The 27,352-nt window shown below is 64.8% G+C and overlaps 2 protein-coding genes across 22 annotated transcripts; one reads left to right on the top strand and one right to left on the bottom strand.

Moving 5' to 3' along the window:
• Positions 1-702: 702 nt before the first annotated feature.
• Positions 703-15,456, bottom strand: TMC6 (transmembrane channel like 6). 17 transcript variants are annotated; one of them, XM_088028117.1, is made up of 23 exons: positions 15,196-15,454; positions 14,893-14,974; positions 13,000-13,138; positions 12,704-12,846; positions 12,451-12,546; positions 12,004-12,162; positions 10,769-10,874; positions 10,524-10,620; positions 10,039-10,299; positions 9,644-9,834; positions 8,421-8,565; positions 7,214-7,369; positions 6,706-6,857; positions 6,518-6,599; positions 6,207-6,304; positions 5,341-5,436; positions 4,964-5,039; positions 4,169-4,302; positions 3,897-4,073; positions 3,701-3,779; positions 3,365-3,453; positions 1,519-1,586; positions 703-1,374 (listed from the first exon to the last, which is right to left on the bottom strand). In XM_088028117.1, the coding sequence occupies exons 3-22, from the start codon at positions 13,053-13,055 to the stop codon at positions 1,562-1,564; spliced, it is 2,418 nt and encodes an 805-aa protein (XP_087884243.1). In that variant the 5' UTR covers positions 13,056-13,138; positions 14,893-14,974; positions 15,196-15,454; the 3' UTR covers positions 703-1,374; positions 1,519-1,561. The 17 variants fall into 17 exon arrangements, 16 of the variants coding, with proteins under 16 accessions (XP_087884243.1, XP_027968643.2, XP_087884237.1 ...); XM_028112842.2 differs by having other exon boundaries at positions 703-972; XM_088028111.1 differs by lacking the exon at positions 3,365-3,453 and adding an exon at positions 13,638-13,759 and having other exon boundaries at positions 703-972; positions 15,196-15,452.
• Positions 15,457-15,536: 80 nt separating this feature from the next.
• TMC8 (transmembrane channel like 8) lies at positions 15,537-25,522 on the top strand. Of its 5 annotated transcripts, none has more exons than XM_028112853.2 (16): positions 15,537-15,770; positions 17,787-17,949; positions 18,143-18,291; positions 18,675-18,824; positions 19,147-19,229; positions 19,759-19,895; positions 20,159-20,306; positions 20,554-20,724; positions 21,035-21,174; positions 22,575-22,698; positions 22,953-23,050; positions 23,217-23,400; positions 23,580-23,710; positions 23,857-23,960; positions 24,390-24,468; positions 25,005-25,522. In XM_028112853.2, the coding sequence occupies exons 2-16, from the start codon at positions 17,789-17,791 to the stop codon at positions 25,357-25,359; spliced, it is 2,214 nt and encodes a 737-aa protein (XP_027968654.2). In that variant the 5' UTR covers positions 15,537-15,770; positions 17,787-17,788; the 3' UTR covers positions 25,360-25,522. The 5 variants fall into 5 exon arrangements, with proteins under 5 accessions (XP_027968654.2, XP_027968652.2, XP_027968655.2 ...); XM_028112851.2 differs by having other exon boundaries at positions 17,691-17,949; XM_028112854.2 differs by lacking the exon at positions 15,537-15,770 and adding an exon at positions 16,829-17,089.
• Positions 25,523-27,352: the final 1,830 nt, after the last annotated feature.

Genomic DNA, 27,352 nt, shown 5'->3' with positions numbered 1-27,352 from the left:
ATCACTGCACTCTCATCCTGCTTCCCCACCTGGGGCCACTCCCCCAGCTCCTGCAGACATGGGGTGCTGGGGCTGTGACAGCCGAGCCCCTCCTTCCCGTACGCTCAGGTTCACGGCATCCCACAGGACCCTCAAACCGCCTGGCAGGATCTGAGGGCTCCCCATCACCCACCACAGGCAGCCAGACCCCCTCCTGCCCCAGGCCTGGGTGCTGGCCGCCCCTCTCCCCATGGCTCATTGGAAACTGAGAGCTCTTCCCCACCAGCCTCTCCCCAAATCTGCCTTCCACTGGCCTGGTACCCACTGAGCATCGCCACTGACGCCTTCATCGCCCTGGACACAGCCTGCCTGGCTCGCCTGCATGGGCGCAAGCCCCCTGGGCACAGGCGGGTCAGGGGCGACCTGCAAGCTGTGCCGTGGTCCACCCTGCCATCTGGGGCTCAGCCAGCAGAGGGCACCCTGCGCTTTAGTGCCAGACGTCCCCTCAACCCTGCCCCCTAACCCCACGTCGGAGGGCACTGGAGGGCGGAGTGCGGAAGAGAAGCATTCAGCCAGAAAGAGGAACTCCGGGGCGGGGCGGGGCGGGGGGGTTCCCACGCCCTCCGCCTACAGGTTGTCCACAGGGTGAGGGTACACCGCACAGCGGTGCGTGCGTGCACTCAGCAGGCCTGGCTATAAGCACAGAGTCCCAGGAGAAGCTCATTTTGCAAAACATGTTTTATCAGAATAAATAGAGTCCCAAGCAGGATACAGTCCACTGGGTGTGCCCCCCCACTTGCCCACCCTCCAGTTCCAGCCTTGATGGGCTGCTGAGTCCCGGGCCGGCGTCAGTGCCTACGGGGCTGGGGAAACAGAGGGCGACCCAGGCACAGGCCGCACCTGTGAGCAGACACAGAGCTGCAAGGCCTGTCGCTGTCCTACCAGGCGTCCGGATCATCCGTGAGCCTCTCAGCCTCCTGGGTTCTACCAGCCCTGCCAGAAGGGGGAGTCAGCGAGGGGCCCCTGGGACCTCAGGGTATGTGGGAGGCTGAGGAGTAGTCCCTCCAGCCGGGCCGAAGCCAGACGCCCAGCAGCCCTCCTCAGGAGCTGCCTTCAGGCCTCCAGAGGGTAAAGAAACCTCTGGACAGCCTCAAAGGGGCTGGGTGGGGCGTGGGGCGTCGGACGACTCAGTCTGTGGGTCCCTGCTGCCCAGGGATGAGCCCCGGGGCCTCGGACTGCACACCTGGTCCGGTGCGTGTACCGCCTGGGGACCGAAGGGGCCAGCTGCCGGGCACCCCGACTTAGAAAGGAGAGTGCCACAGCGCCCAGCTCGACCTGCCCCTGCGTGCACTTCTTTCTTCTCTAGTTTCCTTTTCTCACCAGACTTCACCAGGCCTGAGCAGGAGAGCTGGGAAGGAGGGCAACCGGGGAGGCCGGCACCCCTTCCCTTCTCACCCCCCAGCTCCGCACGATGCCCGGCCCCGGCCCCTCCCCTCCACACTCACACGCCGAGTGCCCAACCCCTCCAAGGCCCCTCACCTGCTCCTCTCTTTCCTCTCATAGACGGAATGAAGCTTGTTGATCAAAAAGACTTTGTCTTCCCCCTCCTAGAAAGGCCGGAACACAAAGGGTGAGGGGACAGTTGTCCATCCGTCTGTCTGTCCAGAACAGACTATTCCATGAGACAAGCACAAAAAGTTTAAAGGGGAAAGAGGCACCAAACGAGGACGGAAAAACCAAGAGCCAGGCAACGGGCGTATATATAGATCGATCGATCTAAGCTTCCTAGTGGCCAAGGCGAAAAAGAAAATGTGATCAGGGGCACAGTGAAGGCCACAGAGCCAGCCCGACTTAATTTAAAACTGGCCCCGCCGCCTACTGACTCTGTATTGGGCGAATTACGTCCTCTTTGACCTCAGAGTCAGCATCTGTAAGCGGGAGATAAGGGTGTCTGCAGCACGGGGCTTGTGTGAGCTTCCACTGTCGTTCTAATTACCACCAACTTGGCAGCTTAAGACAACACAAATTCATCTTTCAGTTCTGGAGATCATAAGTCCAAAACGGCTCTCAATGGGCCTAGGATCAAGGTGTCAGCCAAACTGGTTCCTTCTGGAGACCCTTGGGGAGCATGCTTCCTTCCTTTCTCCAGCTTCTGGAATCTGCCCACAGCCCGTGGCTCGAGGCTGCTTCCGTCTGTGCCGGTGGGTGCAGAGGGCCGTGCCCTTGAGTAAGCCGCCCTGCCCAGGCCCAGAAAAAGCCATTCCAGGGGCCTAGCCAAGCTCAGACCTGCAGCCCCCAAACCTGGCAACCAGGACAGGGCTTGGCCTCGGGGGCGGGGGGAGGTGGACACGGTCTGCCGCAAAGGCCCACCCGGAGGGCCTTTCCGCTCCCGGAGAACTAGCAGGTGGAGCTGGGATCCTCCTCCCGACGCTGCTGTGCATCTACCAGCCCCACCTCCCCCGCCCCCCGGGACCCCGAAGGTACCCACAGGCCCTGGTGCACTGCACAGTAGGGCGGGCGGGAGCCGGCTGGCAAAGACCTGCTTCCGCCAGCTGTGGCCAGGTGACCGCCTCAGCCAAAATGCCTGGCCTTACACCGTGCTCCCTGTGGGCGCGCCCAGACGCCCATATGTATAAGGGAAGGAGACGGGGGCCTCCTATTGTGTTACTTGAACCCCCTAAGAGGTGGGAGCTGTCCCTAAGGGACCTTCCCGCTTGGGGCCCGGGCCCTGCATCAATGAGCCAGCAGCAGGGGCCCACGCCTACTGCACCCCAGCCCTGTCCTGCCCTGGCTGACACCCCGCGCCTGATCCCCGAATCCTTCTAAGGCAGCGTCCCAGGGGGCCCCCAGTACGCGCCCGGAGGAGGCACAACCCCCGGCCCCGTGCGAACGCCGGGCCACCAGCACACTGGCCTCAGAGTGACCCAAGCGTCCAAGGGACAGTGAGAATCTGTGGAAGGGGAACGGCCACGGGGAGAGTGACGGTGAGGTCCAAGCCCACCCAGCGTCTATGCAGGGACCCGCCGTTGCTGGCAGGTCCGGCTGAGCAGACCCCGGCAGGACGTGTCCCCCGGCTGGGAAAATGCCAGCCCGAGTGATCCAGAGGCCACGGTCGCTGGCTTTTAACCGGACGTGAGGCCCAGCAGCCAAGCAGAGAAAGGGCCGCCTTCGGGGCAGGAGGGACGGTCCACGGGGCCAGGCCGGGCCGCCTCTGGGTGGGCTTGAGCAGCTCGGGGCCGGCGGATCCCCAGGGGCTGACGATGCAGTGGGGGTCCCAGGAGGGAGCTGCCCCCGGGCGTCTCGGCCCACCCCGCCTCTCACACTTAACGACAAACCGAACGTGCTTAATACAAAGGACGAAAATCCGGGCTCACGTTTAACTTACTCCACTTGTTTGGAAAATGAGGGCAATGAACAGGGTCCATGTCCTGACGCGGGTCCCCCAAGAAGTCCAAGGGCTATTTCCAGTACCTCCTAGACCCTCAGAGAGACCGCAGCCCCGCAGGGCCGCCCGCCCAAAAATGCGGCCTCTCTCTGCCGGAGCCACGTCCCTCCCCCGCCCCTCCCCCCCCCGCCGGGAGCCCTGTCCCCAAGGGTGCTCCGGGGCGGCCGCTGCCTTAATCCCCGCTCCGCTTTGTACAGCCCCCCCCGCGTGGCCGGGTGTCATTTGTGGGGCAAAGAGAGCCTCTGGCGGCCGGGCGGGGGGCGGCCGGGCACTCACGTTGCTGATCTGCTCCTTCAGGAGGCAGATGACCCTCCGCTGACCCTTCACCACCTGGATGTGGAGGTAGATCACCGCCCTGCGGGATTGGGAGCCACGCGGTCGGGAGGGGCTCCACGCTGGAGGCCAGGGGACCGACAGGCTGGGGCCCCCACCCGGGCCGGTCCTCCTGCGGGGCCCACCTGCCCGCACTCACAGCAGCAGGGCCGACACCAGGTAGACGGGGAAGGTGTTCTCCACCAGGTACCGGTGGACCCAGGGCAGCCAGGAGACCCTGGGGCCCGCCTCCTCCAGACGGCGCACCCACACCTTGCCAGCCTCGTACATGCTGTCCAGGCTCCGGAACGGGCCGCAGGTGCTCGAGGGCTTCACCCTGGGGGAAGAGGGCGAAGGCGACCCCCACGTCACCCCATGCCGCAGCCCCCAACCCAGAGGACATGCCGCCCCAGAGGCCGGGCGCCCACTCACCGCCACACAGCGAAGCAGAGGAAGATAGCGGCTCCCAGGAAGGAGGGGAAGCAGAGCAAGGAGATGAAGACAGTGCTCATGTGCGAAGCCAGCCAGGGCCGGCGGGGCGCCTGGCAGTTGGCCATCAGGCTGGTCTGGGGACAAAGGCTGAGATCCGCCACTGCCACCACAGCCACAGCTTTGGGGGAGGGGGGTGCTTCCCGGAGGGGCCCTGGGCGACACCCCAGGCCAGGACGGGCTCCCCGCCCCCAGGGAGCAGACACTCAGAATGTGAGCCTGCGGGTTGCCACGCCGGTTTACGGAGGGGCGACTGAGGCGCACGAGGGGTGGCCTGTCCACCCTCCCGGATACGGAAGACCTGATGGGCACACAGTCACCTCTGATGGCCGTGCCCGGTGCTTCAGGAATGTCCTCTCCAGCGGGCCCCTGCGGACACCGTCCCGTCACACAGACGAGGACACAGGGCCAGAGGGAGAGGCTGGTTCTCCAGCACCAAGCACACCCCAACCCAAGGACAGAGGAGCAGGGGGCCCTTCCCTCGGCCCAGGAGGGGCCTGTAGCTCCGAGCAGCTCCCAGCCGCCGGCCGGCACCTCCAGACGCCCAGCAATGACCACGGGGCCCCCGACGCGATGCTGCCCAGTTGGGAAAGGCAGTGACGCTGGAGGGACGGCAGTCAGGGGAGGACGGGAGGGTCCCAAAACCCCAAGGCCCCGTGGCCGCCCACCCCGTGGCCCAGCCTGGCTCACAGGCTCCTGAGACCCTGCCACCCTCCCGGGGGCCCGGCGGACCCTTACCTTCTTGACATAGAAGACAAGCAGCAGCTTGACAATCTGGATGGCAGGGAGGAGAGGGGAGAAAACGACCCCCAGCCTGGGGAGGCAGGGAGGGGTGGGGGCTGCAGTCCAGAGGTGGGGTCGCGACCCCTGTGCTGCACCGCACAGCGACAGCAGCAGGGCCCAGGGTCACGAGATGCCCCACCCCAAGGCCAGGCTGGGGGAGGGCACCGCAAGAGGGGCCGCACGCTGCGTGCCCTGACAGGCGAGGGGTCAGGGCCCACGTCACTGCGGAACCCCCGAGCCGGGGCCTTGCTGCAGGCCTAAGGGGGAAAGGGGCTCAGCCTTCCGCGGGGGGCGGGGGGGGCCGGCAACGGCAGGCGAGCGAAGACGCTTACCAGGTCAGGGTCTGCCCGTAAATCAGCTCCAGAACGTTCCCGGCAATGTCGAACTCCGGCTTCTCCCTCCTCTTAAGCTGCTTCTCAGAGATGAGCCTGGGGCAGAGGAGCCCCCAAGGGTCACTTGGGGGGGCCAATCCCGGAGACCAATCCCCAGCAGGCCGGCCGGTGACCCTCCCCTCAGGCGCCCGGTGGATGTCAGGGGACACGGCAGGCTGAGGTCCTCCACCTGAGGGGTTCGGGGCTACAGCTGACTTCCTCTCCGTCTTTTTTCTTTCTTTTTTTTTTTTTTAAGTAATCTCTACGGCTGACGTGGGGCTCGAACTCAGGACCCCGAGATCAAGAGTTACACGCGCCACCCACAGAGCCAGGCGCCCACATCCTGGTCTTTTTTCTAGGCCCAGGTATAAACATGCTCAACAGGCATCAAACGTTTTACGGACCGTTAAACATCCCGTTTTTAAATCGTTATTAAACTCCTATGTTCCTGGAAAAAAACCACAAACAGAAAAAAATAAAAGCAGTAGCAACACCGGCGCCCAGCAGCCTCCCGAAAATGTCCCTCCGTCCTTCCCTCCTTCTGTTTTCCCTGGACAAGACTGAGATTAGACATCATTTTGGAGACTTCTTTCTCCATCTAAAAACACATGACATCCTGACTTGGGTTTTGCTCGCTCGGATGCTCTTCCGCGGAAGAGGCGGCACGGGGGCGGGGCGATGGCCCCCAGGGGGAGTGAGGTCCTGCCTCTCGCAGATGAGGGTGCTCTGAGCCCTCCTGAGGGCAGGGGCGAGGGGTGCGGGGGGCGCGGGGGGCGGGGCGGGCAGCCCAGGTGCCCGAGGGGCGTGCGCGGGGCCCGGGGCCTCACCTCCACACCAGCTCCCCGAGCAGCGTGTCCAGCAGCACGAAGACGAAGTCCAGCACCACGAGCCGATACAGCTCCTGGCCCACAAAGTTCTCCCAGCACTGAAACAGACCGGGCCTCAGCCCCCGGGCCCCTGGTGCCCCCGCCACCCCGCCCACCCCAGCAGCCCACCCAGGGGCCCTCCCAGCCGCCGGAGACCCGGCCAGACGGGCCACACGGCCGGCTGCGGGCGGGCCCTCCACCCCCACCGCCAGCAGCAGGGCAGCCCCGTGACGGGCCCCGGTGGCCTCCTGCTGCCCCAGGGCCACCCTCACCTGGTCCTTCAGGGTGCCCACCCTGCGGCCTAGCCAGTGGTAGCAAAGAATGCCCAGGATGACCATCTTGAGGATGAGGTTCCTGTAGAGGACAGGGAGGCGGGGAGTGCTGATGAAAGAGGGGGGGGACCCGGGGGGGCAGGGGCCCCGCCCCAGGCAGCCTCCACCTGCCCCACCTGGCCACACACCTGCAGACGGCCACGTACACCTCCAGCACCGGCGAGTCGTGCCGCTCCAGGGCCGCCAGGCAGCGGAACAGGTAGGGGGCCCCCAGGTTGAGGAGGCCGACCACCACGGGCAGGGCCAGCAGCGCCCCCTCCTGCTCGGCGGACACCGGGCTCTGCAGGAGGAGGGGCGGCGGCGGTCAAGGCAGGTGCCCCGGTTGGGGGGAGCGGCCAGGAGGCCCCCCCCCCCGCCCGCCCCGGCGTGGAAGGAGAGGGCCAAACCGCCTCACAGCACCTCCCTCCCTCCCCAAGACACGCCCACCCCAGGCCTCCGCTTCAAACCACACAGGAAGGGGGTGGGGACACGGGGGTCAGAAAGAGAAATCCAAAAGGCAGGGGGAGCCAGAGCCAGAGCCGCCCGGGAAAGAGGGGGCCGGGGGGAGGGGGGCAAGCACCGGGGGGCCCGTCCAAATTCGGCAGGGGTCTGACCCTGTGGCCAGGGCTCCAGGGAAGGTCCTCTCTCTGCCCGCACCTTGATCATGAGCTCGGAGAAGGCGTAGACGGCCACGGTGCAGCCCAGCGTAGTCCCCAGGGACAGCAGCCACACGAGCCCCCGCACGGCCACCCGCCGCAGCCGCCCGCACGCGCTCTGGGAGCCCCGCCGTCGCTGCCACTCGGCCAACAGCTCCTGTGGGCAACGAGCCCATCACGAACCCCGCGCAGCCGCGCAGAGACACACGGGGGACAGCGGGGGGAGACTGGAGGGACCCAGGGGTCGCCTCCCTCCCACCCCCAGTGCTACCACCTGCCCCTCCCCGTCCCCAGGCACAAAAGAGAACACGGGGCAGGGTCTCAAGGCTGCGCCCTGCCCTCCATCCCCAGCAACCCCCATTTGGTCACCCTGCTCCCACCTCGGGCTCACGCTGCATCCTGAGGCCTGCCCCGACCTCCCACCCACCTCCCTCCCCAGCCCTGCCTCCTGAGCCCCACTCCCTGCCTTGGAGGTGGGCGGGCCCCCAGCTGCCCAGAAGCCCTAAGGCGCAAAGGACACCTGGCCGGCCATGGGAGCTCCCTGAGGGCAATGAGGGCCCATCAGCCAGGTCAAAGCTGGGGGCACCCCAGGAAGGCAGAGAACATCCCACAAGGCCCGGCCTGGCCACCGGCCTTGGGCAAAGGACTGAACCTCAGGTCGGTGTGCTCACAGGCAGCACGGACAGCTAACAGTCCCTGTCCTGGGCTACCGTGTCGAGCCAGGGTGCGTGCCGGCAGGAGCCCCGGGGTCTCTGCCCACGGGGACCACTGGCCGAGGGCCCCAAGAGCAGCCTAAGCCCCTTGCACCGGAGCGTCAGCCCGCGGGTTCTCCAGCTTGCGGCTAAGGGCGAACTGACATACTGAGCCCCCCAGGATGGAGGGCTGGCCAACAGCAAGGACCCACCTTGAGCACGCACGCACAGCAAAACGTGCTGTGAGCAGAGTGTTCTATTAACAAGGGCTCCTGCGCATTCGAGGACCCTGGACACTAACCCTGGCCAACGGGCGAGAGGCGGCCCCACATGGGTGACCCATACAGAAGAAAACTCCAGGACGATTCCCAGGGCTACCTCCTGTCTCTGGATTAGGGGCAACAGGCCAAGACCCCACCCCCGTGCCCCACGCACAGCTCTGGCCACATGGGCCTAAGTGGACGCGGGCCGGGTCTGTGGGAGCCGAGATGAAGTCAGGGCCCCTGAGCGGCTCACCTTCAGATGGGTTCGGATGTTGTCGTGCTGGAGGCGGGAGGCCCGTCTCTGGGTCACCTTGTGGTCCCAGGAGCAGAAAACGGTGACAGCATGAACCCCCGAGGTGCTGCCCACCCGGTAGCTCTCCCCGAAAGAGTGGGACATGCTGGGAGAAGCAGAGCCGGGCAGAGAGGTGACAAGGGGCACAGAGGCTGGGGAGAAGGCAGTCAGGAAGCTCGCCGTAGCTGAGAGCCGCCACTCACTCTGATTAGCCCTTCGGGCGCTAGATGGGCCTCCCGCCAACCCCCCTGCCCCTCCTCCAGCCCTGCGCTCTGGGCCTCCTGCCGCGGGCTGCTGGCCACCCTACATCAACCCTGTCTGATTCGGTGCCCATCGAATGCGGCCAGCAGGGCGGGGCTCCGTGACCCACTGACGTGGCTGGCCGCCTCCCACACAGACAGCGCCGCAGAATACGCCAACTTACCTCAGGCCTTTTGCACGGCCTGTCCCAAGAGCCAAAACACCTTCCTCTGCTTCTCCCCTGCCCACGCGTATTCAACCACCCTGTCTGACACGAGCACCTCCTCTAGCCAGAAGCCAGCCTGACTCCTCCAGTGCCCCAGAACACCCCGGCAAGCACCTCCAGGGCTCTGGATCTTCCCGGCCTCCTCACTGGTCTGTCTTCTCCCCTAGACAGCAAGTTCCTTGAGGGCAGGCACCATGCTCATTTACCCTCCTGCCCTGAGCTGAGCACAACCAATGTCTGGAGGGGGGAGGGGGATGAATGGTTGAGTGGGTGGAAGGAAGGAAGGAAGGAAGGGTGGATGGATGGATGAAGGAAGGAAGGGTGGATGGATGGACGGACGGAGGGTGGATGGATGGATGGAAGGATTTAAGGAAGGAAGAGTGGATGGATGGATGGATGGACGGACGGAGGGTGGATGGATGGAAGGATTTAAGGAAGGAAGGGTGGATGGATGGACGGACGGAGGGTGGATGGATGGATGGAAGGATTTAAGGAAGGAAGAGTGGATGGATGGATGGATGGACGGACGGAGGGTGGATGGATGGAAGGATTTAAGGAAGGAAGGGTGGATGGATGGATGGATGGACGGACGGAGGGTGGATGGATGGATGGACGGACGGAAGTGTGGGGGGGTAGACGGGACAATGACCCATAATGACTAGATGAGGAGATGACCAGGAGTACTCAGAGCCAAGGTCGTATGGTGGAGGGCCATTACCTGTACACGAGGGTGATGCAGGTGATAAAGAAGGCTAGGCCCACAGTGAAGAGGTAGGCCAAGGGCATGCTGTAGGGCAGGCCGGCGGCCTCGCGGCTACACCGGCCACCAGCCGGGGGTGGCGCACACGGCTCGTTCAGTGTGCTGTTACTGTAGTAGCCATAGTACATGACCGTGTGCGTGAAGCGGCCCTGCAGGGGGGAGGCCCCGTGGAGTCAGGGCAGGATGGCTATGAAGAACAGGCTGGCTGTAGCCCCTCCCGGGGAGTCCCGGCACAGCCAGGGGCGGCGGTTCCCTGGGGGAAGCCATGCCAAGCGGGGCAGAAGGCAGGGCCCCCGCCTGCAGATGCCCCCGCCCCCCCCCCCACGGCTCCCTCGCCCTGAGCGAGCCCTCACCCCGCCGGTGAGCAGCTCCAGGCCCGTGAAGCTGCGTGCAGAGCCCGGGGGGGCCGGCGGCGGGAAGGCCGCCTGCACGCCCACGATGAAGGCCAGCAGCGGCAGCAGCAGGAGGGCGTTGAAGGCCAGCAGGGTCTTGAGGAAGAGGAAGTAGGAGAGCACGCTGGAGCCGAACTGGCCTCCGATCTGCTTCAGGGCGTAGCGCCACGGCCTCAGGGCGTGCAGACCCGCGAGCAGCCCGAGCCCCAGGCTGTGCAGGGCCTGTGGGCACAGAGGCAGGAAGGGAAGGGACCTGCCCCGAGCTCGCGTAGGGGCGGGGGGAGGGGGGCGAGCTTGGAGGTGCAGGGGCAGTGGAGGGCACTGCGGAGGGGAGGGCGGGTCTGAAGGCTGCGAGACCCCACACGCAGGACAGCCACAGAAGAAAGGGGGGGCCACCCCACCCCCGCCCGGCCGCCCTGGGCGCATCCCAGACAGGAGGCTCCTACCAGGACGCAGGCGTCTCGGAGCCGGCCACAGCAGGGGAACAGCCCACGCGGGCCCTGCCGGCCCCTCTGCTTCCCCGTCGGGGTCTGGCTCTCCTCCCTGGGGGCACAGGCCGCAGCAGGGTGGGACCAGGGACGTTCCGACTGCCCCCTGGGAGCCACCTGCGGCATGCTCAGGGCCCTTCTCACCGACCGCCCAGCCCCAAGGAAGTGGGTCTCGAGATGGCCCGAGGCCGACGGGCACTGACCGCAGGCAGCGTTTCTCGGCCAGGCCCAAGGGCATTCCCCGGAGCATGTGGTCCCGCTGGGCCGCCGGCAGGCCCTGCAGCTCCTTCACCAGGAGGAAGCGTTTCTCTACAGAAGGATGGGGCTCTGTCAGTTCCCCGCCACACCCCTCCCTCCCTCCCTCCCTCCCTCCTGCACCTGTGCCCAGGAGCCTGGACAAGCCTGTCTGCCCCTGCCGGCCACCCCAGCGCAGACCTCTGCCCACCCTCCCAGGCCTGGACGGCTGTTCTCTGCCCGTACCATCCAAGCCAGGCCCCGCCGTGCCCGCCGGCCTTGCCCTACTAGCTGTCTTCACTCACCGCCTCAGCCTATGAGCCCGGTGCCCTCCTCCTGCACCCTGACTCTCCTCCTGGGTCCCCCCAGGCGTCTTGCTCTGACCCCCAGTGCACCTGAGCCTCACCCGCCCCCCGGCTCAGCAGTGACGAGGTCCCCACCCCATCCCCTAGCACTTCTCACTATGCTCTTGTGGGGTGATGGGGAGGGGCCTGTAGACCCACCCCTCTCTCTCTCTCCCACCTTCGCTACCAGCCTGGGAGGGGGCACCACTTCAGCCCCAAGTGACAGACAAGGGGACACCTGGCCAGGCCTGCAAAGTGAAGCTGGCAAGTTGCCCAGAGCCCGCTCCTCCCTGCCCTGTCCATCCCCTATCACAGGGCCCCCACTAAACTGGGGAGGACACAGACAGGACCCCCACACGGTGCCTGAGCTCCAGGTACCGGAACAGCACAGGTTACCTGGTTGAAGACCGACCTGTGACACTGGCCCTGCTATGAACACTGTCCCTTGCCCTCTAGCACCTCCACACCCACCTCCCACCTCAGGGCCTTTGCACGTGCCCCGCTGTTCTAGTGTCACTTCCTCCAGGAAGCCTCCCTGGATCCCTGTCCTGCCGCGTGCCTTTCCTCAGTCTCCCTTGCCTGAGCCTGAATGTGCTCTTCCGTTTGGTTTGTTCCCATCTGTTTCACTGGGCAGAAAACAAGCTGCAGGAGAGCTGGACCTGGTCCGCTCACCACCATCCCAGCCCAAAGCCGGGACCAGTGTGTGCAACACGAGTGCTCAGCGCGGGACGTTTCAGGGGCGCTGCCTGACATGGGCCAAACCCTTCACAGCCCAGCCGGCCCCCACCGCTCTGTCCCCCCCGCCCCGGCCTGACCTGAGTTCCTCCCCACCGAGGAGGCCGCGGGGCCCACTGGCTCACCCTCCTCCTGCAGGGCCGCGGGGTCCAGCTCCAGGTCGTAGAGGCGGAGGCTGGGCCGGGCCGAGCGCCCCACGCCCTTGAGCTCGGGCCGGCTGACCCTGCGTCGCAGCCGCACGGAGCGGTTGTAGTACTGGCAGATGACAGCACCGCGGCTACGGCCTGGGGGGGGGAGGGGGCGGTCAGGGGCAGCGCCGGCCTGCGCCCGCCCCTCCCAGGGCCCACGGAGTCCCTTTACAAGAGACCTCAGGCACCACTGGGTTCCCAAGAGCCTATTTTTATCCCTGTGACTCTGGAGTCATTTTTGGAACCCAGCGAGGCTGCATGGGGCTGTGCTGGGCCTCCGGGCAGCGGACGGGAGGCTGCAGGGAGAAGGGCCCGGCCTCGTGCTGCACAGACCCCCGTCTGAAACCCCCCCCCGCCCAGGCGAGGCTAGAGGAGCTCACTCACCAATAGTGCGACTGGGCATGCTGGCCAAGATGCGGAGCGTGGCTGTGCTGTGCACAAGGGCATCCTCGGGCCCCGGCAGGGCCTGCTGGCCACTGCCTACGAAGCAGAAAGACTCGTCCAGGTGTCCTGGAGACACGGCTGGCCAGAGATCTCCCCCACCCAATCCCCACCCCAGGCCTGCAGTGGGCAGGGAAGGCTCAGTGCCTTGCCCACAGCATCCGGGGCCCCGGGGCCCCGTGCCAGGAGGGCTCACCTGAGGTCTCCTGGCCTCCAGCCCCTGGCTCCCTCTGCTGCAGCTCCAGCCCCTCCTCAGCCACCCACTGGCTCTGCTCCTGGATGAGCTGGTGGAAGGAGTCATGGACTTCGCTCTCATCATAGGGGCTGGGCTCCTGGCTGCTGGGATGAGAGGGGATGGGAGCTCAGGATTCGGCTGACCCAGCCCTGCCCCAGCAGCGACCCCTTCCATAGGCCCTGGTCCAGGTGGCCTCTCCCGAGGCGGGGGGGGGGAACGTCTCTGCCCTCCGGCCCCCCCAGCCCCAGAGCACTTACCCGTGGTCCTCTGGGGTCTCGGGAACATTGAGGACAAAGTTCAGCGGCTGGGCCATGTCTGTGACTCACGCCCAGCCGGTCGGCAAACCTAGAGCAGCTCAGAGCCTGGGCGCAGCCTCCAAAGCCTCCCTCTGCCCATCTGATGAGACAGGGAGTGGTGCACCAAGGTTGGCCCTCAGTGCCTGGTGCCCCGCCAAACTACCCACTCCCTGGGGACCGTGGGAGGTGCCCACAGCCTAGGCCACCTGAGCCCCTGCCTGCCCCCATCCCCTGCCAAACACCTGGTCAGGTTAGTGACCCCAAATAGGCCTCATGCCAGAATGGACCGAGGGGGAGTCCCTTCCACTGCTTGAGGAAGAGCGGAAGGAAGAGGGGGGTTCTGAGCAGTCCCCATCAGTTTCCTCTATGGCGCCAGTCCCTGGGAAGGGGGAAGGGGGTGGGTGTCTGTGGGCACAGCCCCAGGTATCCACCGCCCTCCGGGTGAAAAAGTTCAGGGCAGCTCCCAGACCTTCCTGTGCCTGCCCTGTAACCCCAGAGCACTTCCTCTCACAGGAAGCTCCTCCCACGGCTAGCCCTCCCCAACTGGGGGTGGGGGGGCCCCTCCAGCCCGACCCCCACCCAGTGCTGCCGGCCCTCACCTCCCCAAACAGGGATCACTGCCCTCCACACTGGGCTGGGCTGGGGCGCTGCAAGGTCACCAGTTCTCAGGAGACCAACTCCCCTACATTCCATCACCCCAGGGGCGGGCCAGGGCAGCTGGCTGGGGGAAGGGAGGCTGGGCGTTAAACAGGCCGCCTTTGTCCAGCCTTTGTCCGGGCAGAGGGCTCTGCCATCGCCTGGGACAACTGCAACCAGGGCGGCCTTTGTCTGGGCTCTTCACCCTGTGGGCGTGGACCGGGGCCCAGCCCTGCGTCGGCCCGGTGCTCGGTCTTCCTCCACCCCGTTGTCCCCCCGGGGGGAACTCAGCACTCAGAAAAGTTGGCTAGGCTCAAGGGGCCTCCTCGGGCAAGGCCAGGATGCCCAGTGTCCTCGCTTAGGGGCATGCAGGATGTCCAGTCTCTGAACCCAGGGCCCACACCATCCAAGCCCCTTCCCCTCCCTCCAGCAGGGGCGGGGCGGGGGGAGGGGCAGCAGAGAGATGACGGGTGGGCTGAACTGGGAAAACAGCTGGAGGTGAAGCTGGTGATGTGCCCCCCAATCCTGACCCTAGGCCCTCCACAGACCCTCAAGCCTCTCCCATACACCCCTTTGGGGGGCGGGGGGAGGTAAGTGCAGAGGTGGGAAGTGTTCAGAGGCTTGGAATCTGGCAGCCTACCCAGGGGTAGGGGCTCACCTGGGCGCACCCAAGCACTGCCTACGATTTCTGCCCAGCTGACACCCAGCGCCCGGACAGCCGACCCCAGGCCGGGGCAGGTCCGGCAGAGTTTCCGGGGCACACCATTCCTGAGCCCTGAGCCAGGTGGGGAGGGGCAAGGTGGCGTCTCCAGGAACCCCACCCCGGCCGGCAGCGAGTCCTCTGGGAGCCGCAGCTGCCCGGGAAGGGCCGCAGCCCAGCCGCGGGGCCCAGGGGGCAGCAGCAAGTCCGGGCGCCCCTCGGCCCCTCTCCCCGCCAGCCTCCCGCTCCCCCGCCCCGGGCCAGTGGTACCGGCCCGCGCGACCCAGCCGGGCCCCGGGGCGTCACCGCTGCCCTCTCCGCTGGGGCGGCCGGCCGGGAGGCGTCAGGCCTTCGGCGCAGGAACTCCCCGCTCCCGTGGCCCCGGGGGCCCCAGGGAATGGGGAGCGGGTGCGGCGGCCGCCGCAGGGGAAGCAGCTGGGCCGGGGGGACCCGGGCGCCACCCCCAAGCCCGGGCCCGCGGCTCCGCCCGGACCGGCACCCGGATCCCCGCCGCTTACCTGGGAGGCGCGGGGGAGGAGGGGCCCTGCGCGCCCGCCAGCCGCTCACCTGTCCCCGGAACCGCGGTCCGGGCTCCACCACCTGGGGGCAGGGGCGCGGGGTCAGGGGGAGGGAGTGCCTGGGGGGGGGGTCCAGGGGGCGACCTGGGACCGTCGCGGGACTGACGGTGCCCGAGGGAGCTGCGCCGCCCAGCCCCCGCCCACGTGGTGGCGGGCCTCCGGTGTCACGTGACCCGGCGCGCCCCGCGCCCTCGGGAGACCGTGCCCTCTCCCTGCCGACTTCCGACCCCGTCTCCACCTCACCCCGCCGTCTGAGCTGGGTGCCGGCGGCCGAGCGTCTGGGTCTACTCCAGTCTCAGTCTGAGTCCAGTGTGTCAGTGGGACTCAGTTTCCCCAAGTTTCAAATGGGGACAATAATTCCCCACCCGCCCATTTCCCAGGGCAGTTATCAAAATAACACGCTGCTCTGAAGCCCCACTGATACAGCGCCTTGCCACACTGGATTGGGTAACCCTTTCCTCCACACAACCCCCTGCTGACAAACGACTTCCCCCAAGCAGGCTCAGGACCCACGGTATCACCCCCTCTGGTCAGGGCGTGGTTTCTGTCACTAGTCAGACAACAGTCCTGGCGCACTTCCTGTGTGCTAGGTGGGGAGGAGGGGGCAAGCCCCAGGAAAGCCTGACACTGTGACTGTCCCCTCTGCTGTTTTCTTAGTCATTCCCATAAGCCAGGGAGGTGGACACCTACTCCCTGCTTCACAGATGAGCAAACAGGTGGTGACGTTCATCAGCCCCTTGGGGTGTCCTCTGCCAGGGCCTGAGTCTGGTCCACCCCGGAGCTCCACCGAGAAACCTGACTTTGAGAAAGCCTGGCAGGTCAGAGGGGAGGCTCCCAGGGACTGGAGAGAGAATGGGTGGGATTTGGACAGTGTGTGTGTGTGGGGGCGTCCAGGTGGGGGGAAGCCTTGAGAGGCAGGCAGGGTGGAGGGCAGAAAGGAAGGAGTGGGCCCTCCTGGAGGGGAAAACAGGTGGGCAAAGCCAGGATTCCCGAATGGAAAAAATGCAATGCAAGTGGTAAAGGGGTCTGCAGACCTGAAGTTGGACAAAGTTGGAGGGGTCAGCGTTGCGGCTTTTTTTGCAGCTGTCAGTGGGGTCCTCAGATGGGTTACTTCGGGCTGGATCTTGGTACAAGGCACCACCGCATTAAGACGGGGCCTGCCCAGCCCTTGCCTCTCCCCACACTGACCCCCCCCTCCCTGCACACCCATGCTCCAGCCACATGGTACTCGCATGACCCTGGCCCAACTTGCAGATCACCTCCTGTGGGAAGCCTTCCTGGATTGAACCCTGTTGGAGCCCTTGCCACTTCCTGTTGACATATTCTTTTGCTGGTCTGTTCCCCTGCCCCCACTCTCTGAGCCCACTGTGTGTTGGGCACCAGCACCCAGTTGGAGCCTGGCATAGAGGAGGGGCTTGGAAAATGAGGGGATCCAGGCAGGGATGCAGAGAAGCTACCAGAACTCAGCTGGATGGACTGGGCCCTGAAGGAGGTGGAGAGGGAGCAAGGAGGAAAGGGGATCCCAGGAGACAGAAACGGCCAAGACAGCTCTGAAACATCTTGCCTAGCAGGAACGAATGGCACGGATTCCTGAGCCCTTACTATAGGCCAGGCTCTAAGTCCCTGAAATGCCAGTGACCCAGGCGGGAGGTCGAGGATTAATGCCAAGGGCTTCTGGAAACTGAGCAGCCCGAAGTGATGGGGCCCACCCATTCTGTCACTATCTCGCTCTCCCCCCGAGGACAACCTGCCACCGGCAGATAAGCGTCCAGGCCCCAGCTCGGGCTCCCCAGGCGTAAAGGGACCGGTGGAGGCGAGCACGCAGGAGCGGCGGGGGGGGGGGGGGAGGGACGGGCGGGACACCCCCCACCCCCACCTCCCATCCCCTGGCCGACCCCGACCCCGCGGGCCCCGCCTGCCTGCCTGCCCCGAGCGCCGCAGGAAGTGGCGGCCCCAGTGAAAGCGAAGGAAACTGTCGAGGTGGGGGCCAGAAGCGCAGCGGGGAGGAGATGGCGGGAGAGCTGGGGTTCCTGTCACGTGACCCCTCCCCCGGCTCCCTCACAGTCCCGCCCGGCGTGGCGGGAGCCGGTCCAACGAGGGGCCTCCTCCTCGGGGGGCCTTGGTCCCTCGTCCCCAGGTGAGCTGGGTGCAGAGTGGGGGAAGGAGGCAGAGCAAGAGGCGGTGAGAGAGAGAGAACCGAGGGGACGGGGCTGCTGAGGGATGGGGGTTATGGCCGCCGCGCTAGGGTGCCCTCCCCAAGTCTGGGGGCTGTAGCCACGCCTCCTCACCTGCGGTCCCCCGGGGGGCGGGGCAGACCCAGTCCTGGGGGCTGGACCCCAGGTAGCGGGCGCAAGGGAGTCCCAGCACATCCAAATCCCGCAGGATATGGCTTCTAGGAACGGTCAGGGTTTGGGACAGGGGCCTGTTCCCACTGGGAGAAGTAGCACGGGGAGAAGAGCCGGAATTGTCTTGCCGAAGGGTGACCCCGAAGGCCTGTGGCCACGCAGCAGGTGTGACTGGGGTGCAGCAGGCTTTGGACCCCACCGCCCTTATCTGTGGCCACACCTGGCTTTGTCTTTGTCTGGGACAGTCCCATCTTTCCATGCCCTTTGGACTTTTCTCCCCATTGACAAACAGGGAAACTGAGGCCTCTGGCAGTGTGTTGCTTTGAGATGTGGACGGGGACCCAGTCCAGATCTGCTCCAGCCGAATTCTCTCTTCATCTCTGGCTGTGCCAGGGCCAAGAGACTGAAGCTCACCCAGCAGGCACCCCACGTCCCTTCTAGGAGGTGGGGGATTGTAGTCCAGCGCCCCCAACCTCAACCCCACCGCAGAGATGCTGAGGCAGTGGTCAGTGCAGTCCAGCCAGGCCCTCGTGGAGCCAGAACCTGAGCCAGGGGTCGAGGAGCTATGGGAGCAGGAGATGGAGCGGCTGCGGTCCTCCCAGGCACTGGTGCAGGAGTTGCCCTATGCCATGGTGGACAAGCGCCTCATCCGGTGGGTTCCCCAGGGTGGGACACGGTGGGGGCCAGATGGTGGGGGTGGGTGGAGCACCCACAGGATGCACCTGTTGGATGGGGGTGGAAGTCACCCGCGGTGGGAAGGCTCCTCTGGCCCTTGGCATTGCTCTGCCTGGCTCGGTGGGCACAGTGGGTGACTCAAGGCCGCCCGCGTCACCGCCCCATCCCAGGCAGCTGCGGGAGCCCGAGGGGGTGAAGACCTCTTGCTGGCAGCGATGGCGGAGCAGGCGGCAGACTGCGGCACGGCGTCTAGGGGAGGCGGCACAGCGGCTGGCCCGGGGCTTTGGGCTCTGGGAAGGGGCTCTCTACGAGATCGGGGGTAGGACCCGCACCCCCACCTCCCACTTCCCCCCTCCCCCTCCCCTCTCTGCAGGCTCAATGTCCGGTTTAGAAACCCGAGGCCACCATCCCGCTTGCCATTGTCCCTTCCGCCCCCACCAAACAACCCCCCCCACCACCAAACAACGCCCCCCATCCTTTCACGCCCCCCTTCGGCCGGGAGCCGGGGCGCAAAACTAGGCGGATGACAGCACCCCCTGGTGGCTCTCAGAGGTACTGCTGGGGGAGCCTCCCCGACTCGGCCATTGATCTGAGGTCCAGGCAGGCCTGGTTCACCCCCACCCTGCTGGGTTGGTCGCCCTCGGATTCTCAGCTGCGCCCCGGCTTGGTGCGGCTCTGAAGGACCTGCTGCTCTCCTCGTAGGCCTCTTTGGCACCGGAATCCAGTCCTACTTCACCTTCCTTCGCTTCCTGCTGTTGCTCAACCTTCTGACCCTGCTTCTCACTGCCGGCTTCGTCCTGCTGCCCCTGGTCTGGCTCCGCCCCCCCGACACAGGCCCCTCCCTTAACTTCAGTGAGTGCCCAGCCCACCGAGGGAATAAAGTCCTGGAGCGCCCACTTGCACCCTGAGGACCCTGAGGGGCTGATCCAGGGCTCAGAGTGTTGGGACAGCCCTGACCCTCTGTGTCTCAATCCTGGGCATCGTCCTGCTTGGGTCCAGCCCGGGGACTCTCCCTGACCGTGCCTTGTGCATGCCCGACACCGCTTCAGGGCCCCGCTCAGGCCTCCCCAGGATGCGGGGCCCCGGGGGGGGGGGTGCTACGGAGTATATAGGGACAGGGCCTCACCTATGCCTTGGGGTCCCTTCCCTACTGGGCCCCTCTCCCTCCCGACAGCCCTTCAGTGCCCTGGTAGCCTCCAGCCCCAGACTGGTGTTCCCAGATTCCACAATCGACTTTGGAATGTTTTAACCGGCAGGGTAAGTGGGCTCCGTCTTGGCTATGCACCAGGAGGGCTGGAGGACCTGGAGAACTGGCCCCAGGGGACCGCAGTCTAAGGGGACCCCCATCCCTCCAAAGACATTTTGGCTTCGAGGGGAACAGTTTTACGTAAACGGGCTGGAGAGGACCGTGATGGAGTCAGAGAGAGGCTGAGGCCAGTATGCAGAGCCCAGGGCCACGGTCATCTGTGCATGGCCCTCAGGACCCAGCTGGGGTGGGGGTGCAAAGGACAGAGGGGAAGAGTGTCAGGGCCTGCGGGATAAGCACCACCTCACCCTCATCTCTGGCAGCCGCTGAGTGGTTGCTGCGCAGACTCCTGTATTCCAGTCCTGTCTCTTCCTCAGAGCTGTGTGGCCTTGGGCAAGTTGCTCACTGCCCTGTGACTGTGACATGGGGATGCTCTCCCTCCCTCCCTGATGAGGATTCTGTGAGAGTTAGAGAGTGAGGACATGGGAGGCACTTAGCACACAGCCCGCGTGACCCCGTTGTCATCGTCCACATCCCCAGGCCTTCACCAACACCTACCTCTTCTATGGCGCCTACCGGGCAGGGCCCGAGAGCAGCTCGTCGTACAGCATCCGCCTGGCCTACCTCCTGAGCCCCCTGGCCTGCCTGCTGCTCTGCTTCTTTGGGATTCTGCGGCGGTGAGAGCGGAGTGCCTGATCACCCCTCCCTTGGCGTGGCACCCCCAAAGTAGCAGGAGGGCCCTGGCCTCTGTTCAAGCGGGCTAATCGGTGGTTTCAGGGCCCAGACGGTGTGTCCCCAGCTGCAAGGCTCAGGGACACCGCCCCTGTGCCCCCACCCCCGACCCAAGCCTGCACCCGGGGCATCAGGGCCTTCCCACCCCAGACCGGAGCCAAGGCGGAGGCCCCTCCCCCATTGGCCCCCGACCTCCTGCTCCCTCCAGGATGGTGAAGGGGCTGCCACAGAGGCTGTTCCTGGGCCAAGACTACAAGTCGCCCGTGAGTGTCAAAGTGTTCTCCTCCTGGGACTTCTGTATCCGGGGACAGGAAGCAGCCACCATCAAGAAGCATGAGATCAGCAACGAGTTCAAGGTGTGTGCGAGGGTCCCGTGTGTGCACGTGGATGCGTGGACAAGCGTATGTGACTATGCGCGTGAGTGGGTGTGGCTTGGGAGTGTGTGCGCACCTGCCTCGGGGTCACGCCAGCCTTGCCTGGATCCTGGCAGCCTGTCTCCCCACGAACACTGACCTGGACCTGACCGCCCCCTCCCTCTCCTCCACGCAGCACCCTGCCCCCCAGGGCCGGCCCTGACCGACTGTGTCCCCACCCCCGTGACAGGTGGAGCTGGAGGAAAGGCGTCGGCTCCTGCTGGTGCAGCAGGAGACCCGGACCCAGAGGGCCTGCCACCTGCTCACCTACCTGCGGGTCAATGTCCTCATCGGGCTCCTGGTGGTTGGAGCCATCAGCGCCATCTTCTGGGCCACCAAGTACTCGCAGGACAACAAAGAGGTGCCAGGCCACAGACATGCATTCATTTAATCCTGGCCAGAACTTTGGCAGGAGACAGGATGGTCCCACTTGGCAGATGAGCAAGCTGAGGCTCAGAGAAGTTGACACAATTTGCCTAAGGTCACGACAGGCCAGACCGCCTCTACCTGTGATATCCCCCAACCGCCATGCTGCCACTGGAATAGTCCGTGGGCTTCCTGATGCCAGGCCTGCACCAGGGGGACACTTGAGGGGGCTATAGGGCACCCCAGGGGTGCTGCTGGGGGCCCTCCAGCCCCTGGGTGCCCCCTTACCTGCTTTTCCCCTACAGGAGTCCCTGTTTGTGCTGCTCCAGTACCTGCCCCCTGGGGTCATCGCCCTGGTCAATTTTCTGGGGCCCCTGCTCTTTGTTTTCCTCATCCAGCTGGAGAACTACCCTCCCAACACGGAGGTCAACCTCGCCCTCATCTGGTGAGTGCCACCACTGGGGGTGAGGGGTGGGACAGCGTGTGGAGGGTCAGGTACAGAAGGTGCTGTGTCCTGCTGTCCATCGGGGCCATCCACCGGGTACCAGGGCGCCCAAGCAAGGGAGGGCATGCAGGGACTTCCAGAAAACACCATCTCAGGAGCCTCCATCTAAGGTTTTCCAGTACCTTCCATCCAAAGCCAGCCAGCAGCTCGCGCCACGCACCAGTCATTCAGAGGGGCCAGTGACAAAACAGCCAGAGGGGGTTGGGAGCCAGCTCCGCACACAGGGAAACCAGGAGTATGGGAGGCACCCAGCTCCCATATGCCCCAAGGGTTTACAGCCCTTGACAATCTTCACGTGACCTGTGAAGTGGGGACCATCCTCAGCCCCATTTGACAGATGAGGAAACCGAGGCTCTTAGGGGTCAAGTGCCTCAGCCAAAGGCAAGCTCACTATGCCTGCTGGATGTGGGTTCACGTACAAGCCCTCCTCCATGTGGGTGCCGGGACACTCCCCGCCCCATGCTCTGCTCTGCCCCTCTCAGGACCAGGATCCTGCCTTGGACCTGAAGCCCCTCCCTGAGCTCCCCCGCTCCCGTGAGCCCCAGCTCTGCCTTTCTGTCTGCTACGCGCCCCCCCCCCCATTTGGCTCTGTCTGCTTTCCCTTCTGCTTCCCTAGTGCAGAAGCTGTTGGGGCCCATTCAGCTTTCCTGCAAGGTTGACTGTGGTTTGAAGCTTTATTTTGGGAGCAGGTAGTAACACATGCACATGGTAAAAAGTTCAAAATGCTCCAAAGGATGAAAGATTAAAAAAAAATCAACGCCTCCCCCTCCACTTTGCCTCCCAGGCTCCCTCAACAGAAGACCCACGGTTCCCAGGCAGACTTCTGTCGCCTGTCATCACTGAAAGTCCACACTTAGATATAATGGGCATGTGATGGTTTGGGGGTAAGCCATCCTACTGTGTGGTCCAGTGCTGCGGTATTTAGTGGTGATGCTCGTGTGTGTGATGCATGAGACGGTGTAAGTGGGCGAGGGCGTTAGCAGGCAGGAGAAGAAAGATCTCCCCTGCCATAAGAATATGAAAGGCCCATATGTGCCTGCAAAACTCCAAACTGAGCGGGAGGGTGGGGGGAGGGTAGCTGGACTCCACAGTGTTTGCCAAACTGATTTAAAAAACAGAACCCTTCTCTCGTGAATCATCTGGAGACCAAGATTCTGGGGAACACACTTTGGGAAAGACTGCCACGGACAGAGCAGGCTGGAAGGAGGCTGGGCTCTGGATTTAGAGGGGGCTGGACCCAGAAGAGACGTGATCTCAAAAAGAGCTGGCCACACATGTAACCTGGGTGGAATGCGCCCACGCACTTGAGCCCCTCCCCCTGACACCGTCCCGCCCCCCAGGTGCGTCGTGCTGAAGCTGGCCAGCCTGGGAATGTTCTCCTTCTCTCTGGGCCAGACCGTGCTGTGCCTTGGCAGAAACAAGACCAGCTGTGTGTCCTACGGCTACAACGCCTGTGATTACCAGGTGGCTGGTGGCTCCATCAAAGCCTGTCTCCAGTCTCACCTTTGCACGAGAGCAGCCCACCTCCAGGGGGCGCCGTTCACAGCACACGATGCGCTCGCTGTGGGGTTTCCCTGCTCAGGTCTCACCCTGGAGGCCCGGGTTCTAACTTAGCAATCATATCTGGTCCAGGCCAGGCTCCCACACCGCAGAGGTCCCTAGTGGGTGGGTAAGGGGCGGCTGGGGACCAGGGGTGACAGGTCCCCCCTCTGCTCCAGTGCTGGGAGAACGCGGTCGGGGAAGAGCTGTACAAGCTGAGCATCTTCAACTTCCTTCTCACGGTGGCCTTTGCCTTCTTTGTCAGCCTGCCTAGGAGGTGAGACATGGGGCCCCCCGACGGTGGGGAGAATGGGGCTTGTCGGGGGGTGGCCGCTGGCCACGGCCAAGGGTGAGCATTTCTTCCCAAGTGTCTCCATGTGAGTGAGTGTGGGGGGGTCGGTGGTCCTGACTAATGTGGGTGCCGGGACACTCCCCGCCCCCAGGCTGCTGGTGGAGCGCTTCTCGGGCCCATTCTGGGCCTGGCTGGACCGGGAAGAATTCCTGGTGCCCAAGAATGTCCTGGACATCGTGGCGGGGCAGACCATCACCTGGATGGGCCTCTTCTACTGCCCCCTGCTGCCCCTGCTCAACAGCGTCTTCATCTTCCTCACCTTCTACATCAAGAAGGTGAGCGCCCACGGGCTGGGAGGGGGCCCGGTGCACCTGCGTGGGCGCGTGGAGCCCCCGTCAGCCAGGCAGGTCTCGCGTCCTGCTTCTGCCGGCCGCCTCAGCGTCACTTCCCTGGGCCTCAGGCTCCTTGGCACCTGCGAACTGGCTAACGACCCCCATGTGCTGTTTGCCCCCAGTACACCCTCCTGAGGAACTCTAAGGCCTCTCCTCGGCGATTCCGCGCCTCCAGCTCCACCTTCTTCTTCCAGCTGGTGCTCATCCTGGGCCTGCTCCTGGCCGTCACGCCCCTGGGCTATGTGGTCAGCAGGTGAGGGCTGCAGAGGCGCCTGCAGCTGGTGGGCAGGGAGCTCCTCACCCGGGGCCCTGACACCAGCCCGGCGCTGGCTGTCTCTCCCCAGCATCCACTCCTCCTGGGACTGTGGCCTCTTCACCAACTACTCGGCCCCCTGGCAGGTGGTCCCAGAGCTGGTGGCCCTCCGGCTCCCGCCCCCTGGCCAGCGCGTCCTCCACTACCTCGGCTCCCACGCCTTCAGCTTCCCCTTCCTCATCCTGCTCAGGTGCCTCTCAGGGCAGCATGGGCCAAGGGAGGGCACACCTGGGAGCGGGTCCTTCCTTCGATGGGCACCCCCAGGCAGTCTCATGGGAGCTCATGGGGGCCAGACAAGGACAGGCAGGAGGCAGGGTCCCAGAGGACGGAGCATGGGCCCAAAGACAGGTAGCCCTAGGTAGCACCCTCAGGATGTCACCTGTAAAGTAGGTACCATATATGACCAAGGGGGAAACACAGCGCCTCCTGCAGACACACTGAGAACCTGCCCTGGGGAGGAGAGGGGCTGCCCGCGGAGGAAGGAGAGGAGAGATAAAGGGGTCTGCAGAGAGAAGAACCCCGGGAGGCATTTTGAAGAAACTGAGGTGGGGAGAGAGAAAGGAGGAGGAGGCGCCTGCCATCCAGGGATGACTGACCTTGGATCCCTGTCTGTCCAAAGCCTTGTCCTCACGGTTTGCATCTCCCAGTCCCAAGCCAATGCGAGGGCCATCCAGGGGCTCCGGAAGCAGCTGGTGTGGGTGAGTGTCCGCTGGGCTGGGGAGGGGCCAGACCTGGCCCTGGAGTGTGGCCTCAGGCTGGGAGCCACGTGACAGGAGTAGGGCCTTAGGCTTGGGACACGGTTGGTAGTTGATAGGATGCTACAGCGGTCGCATCACACGCATCAACTTAGCAGCAGAGCTGACGTTCGAACTCTAGGTGGCGGGCGTGGGCAGGACCCTGGTGGGGGCGTGGTCTCGGACCCGGCGGGGGGCGGAACCCTGACGGGGGCGTGGCCCATTCTGGGGGCGGGACTCTTGTGGGAGGGGCGTGGTCTTTGGCTTAGCTGGGGCGGGACCTGAGGGCCGACTAGAGGCGGAACCGTGGTGGGGCGTGGTCTCGGTGTGGGGCGTGGCCTCCGGTTGGGGGCGCGGTTTGTGCTGGGCGGGACTAGGGGCGGGGCCTCGGGAGGGGGCCTGGCAAGGGACCCCGGACGGCGGACCGCGGAGCTGCGGCCGGCTCCTGGGAGGAGTCGCCGCTCGTAATCGGTCGCTCCCTCCCCACCCCCTCCCCACAGCAAGTCCAGGAGAAGTGGCACCTGGTGGAGGACCTGTCGCGGCTGCTACCGGCGCCGGGCTCCGGCGGTTCTGTGGGGCCCGAGTCTCCTCACTCCAGAGCTTCGCGCCCGCGGTCCTTCTGCCCTGGATTCCCGTGCCCGGGCTCCCCGGGCCCCAGGGCCCCCAGGCCGGAACCTTGCCTCGAGGATCCCGCCAGGCCAGGCGGTGCCCCGGTCCCCGCCCCTAGATTCCGCTTCCCCAGCGGCTCAGAGCTGTAGCACCCACCCCTGCCTCCTCCCGGAGCCTCCCCAGGACCCGATCTACCCCCGCCCCGCACCAGAGTGCCCCTGGCCCCAAGCTCCTGCCCCCTGGTGACCGCCGCTCTCAGTGGGCCCTCCAGCAGGACGCCGGAGAGCCCAGGGGGGCAGGAAGAAAATATGGGAAGTTGTATTTATATTTTTACCTCAGTCCTGTAAAGTTTCTATTTTTGTTGAATGTTTTATAACGTACATAATATATGAGTAGAGTAACCCCTGAATGCAATTTATAAATACACATCCACGGGGGGTGTTCAGAAGGGCTCCCACTGTGGGGAGCATCGCTGCAACATCTGCGGGAAGGGCAAGGCCTGGCCACAGTTGAGCAAAGCTGCGCTGGGGGCTTGCTGTGCTCTGAGGGCACTTGGGGCCCCACAGCCTCCTGCTGCCCTTCTCCACTGTGAGACCAGTGAGCCCCACAAGCAATGCTTGAGTCGGCTAGCGGCAGAGCTGACACTTGAACTCGGCTCCAGCCCGGCGCGTTCCTGACCCGGATCCCGGAACCCCCAGGGCTTCCTTGAGTCTGAGGAACAGTGGGTCCAGGGCCAGCCTCTCCCTGGCAGGATGCCTCACCTCACGGTCTGTTCCAGCCCAGGACCTCACATCAACAAAGTGGGCCCCCTGAGGACCCCAGGTTAGAGGCCCCTTGACCACACCTTCTGCAGGCCTGTCGCCAGCCCTCTTCTGTGCACCCTCACCCCCGCCGCCGGTGTTCAGCCAGCCTTTAAGAGTGGTGGGTAAGAAGGCGCCCCAGGAGGCTGCTGGGCATGTACAGACCTGCACTGAGACACACACCAAGTGTCGGCCTGGGAAGGGGGTGGAGCCAGCAGGGCGTGAAGGCCCAGCAGAGATGCAGCCCAGGGCCTCGGGCCCCTGCCTCTGCAGTGGCTCTCAGCCTTAGAACACTGGCCCTGTGCCAAGGCTGCTGACGTGCTCGGCCCAGGTGCAACCAGCAGCCAGGCATCGGGACTCTCTAAAGCTGCCAGGTGACTCTCCCCGGCAGCCAGGGCTGAGAACGCTGGCCTAAATAACTGTTGGGAGGGAGGGCCAGGAGAACCCCCATGACATGCTCGCAAAGCCTCTCCTTCCACCAGGGGCCTGGCGCCTGGCAGGATTCCCAGCCTGGGCACAGCTGGGCCTCATGCCCTCAGGCCTTCACATGGGCCCTGAAGGCTTGGCTGGTCCCGCCCCTCCTGTGGCTGTCCTCTCTCACGCACCCAGTGTCACATGACCCGTCAGTCTGTCGACAAGTGCATGGGCTCAGTCAGCCAAGGGCCACCGGCCTGTCCCCAGGGAAAGTGACACATACGGTTAGCAAGCGGCTTAGGGCCAACGTGTGGCCCCGACCTGCAGCGGTAGCATCAGCAGGCAGCTTGGCAGGAATGCAGATTCTCAGCGGCCCCCACACCGCCGGGGCTCCTGACACAGAAACTGTAAGGGTAAGGCCCAGCGCTGTCTTGTGGTGAGCCCCCAAGGGCCCTGCCGATGGTGCCTGAGGAGTAGAAGGCGGCACCAGACACCAAGGTCCTTTTCCAGTCAGCTTCGCATGCCTTTGGCAGACATTCACTGAGAACCAGCCAAGTGCAACACCGGGAGAAGACAAGCTTGGGAAGGCTTGGGGAAATCAAACTCTGGGCCTGTTTGCTCTGCTGAAACGTGGGGCTGACACCACCCTCCTCTGAGGGGCTGTGAGGATTAAATGAGCAATTACTTATCAAGTGTCCTGACACATGCCATGAGGCACCGAGGCTTTCTTATGGCCCCGACTTCATACAATCTAGGTGACCTGGGTCCTCATGAGTCCTCTCCTGCATGCAGAGGAGAACCAGCCTTCTCTGCAAACACTCCAGTCTGATGGCACACAGGTGGTCGCTGGGGAGGGTATCCCCCATGAAAGCCTGGGGGAAATATCTCTCGAGTCGGCCCACCACGCTCTCCTCTGACCTGCTCCCCAAATACACTGATGGAAGGAGGAGGCTTCTCAGGAGCTGCCTGAGCTCAAACTTCTTCCCCTGAGCACAACATGGAGGAAAAAACCACAGGTGTGGAGA

The sequence above is a fragment of the Eumetopias jubatus genome, unplaced genomic scaffold (genome assembly GCF_037043125.1).
Source record: "Eumetopias jubatus isolate StellerSeaLion01/CBP00866 unplaced genomic scaffold, mEumJub1_p1.0 scaffold_10, whole genome shotgun sequence".
Taxonomy (NCBI): domain Eukaryota; kingdom Metazoa; phylum Chordata; class Mammalia; order Carnivora; family Otariidae; genus Eumetopias; species Eumetopias jubatus.
Note: the sequence above shows the minus strand (reverse complement) of the source record. Positions and strands in the feature narration are given on the sequence as shown.

Excerpts from the sequence above, each read along its gene's own strand:
- TMC6 (XM_088028110.1), bottom strand. The coding sequence starts at position 13,055 with ATGGCCCAGCCGCTGAACTTTGTCCTCAATGTTCCCGAGACCCCAGAG. Across the intron at positions 12,847-12,999 it reads GAGACCCCAGAGGACCACGG|CAGCCAGGAGCCCAGCCCCT; the intron begins GTAAGTGCTCTG and ends CTCTCATCCCAG. Across the intron at positions 3,780-3,896 it reads CTGGTGTCGGCCCTGCTGCT|GGCGGTGATCTACCTCCACA; the intron begins GTGAGTGCGGGC and ends CCAATCCCGCAG.
- TMC8 (XM_028112853.2), top strand. The coding sequence starts at position 17,789 with ATGCTGAGGCAGTGGTCAGTGCAGTCCAGCCAGGCCCTCGTGGAGCCA. Across the intron at positions 18,292-18,674 it reads GGCTCTCTACGAGATCGGGG|GCCTCTTTGGCACCGGAATC; the intron begins GTAGGACCCGCA and ends CTCTCCTCGTAG. Across the intron at positions 21,175-22,574 it reads GTCAACCTCGCCCTCATCTG|GTGCGTCGTGCTGAAGCTGG; the intron begins GTGAGTGCCACC and ends CCCGCCCCCCAG.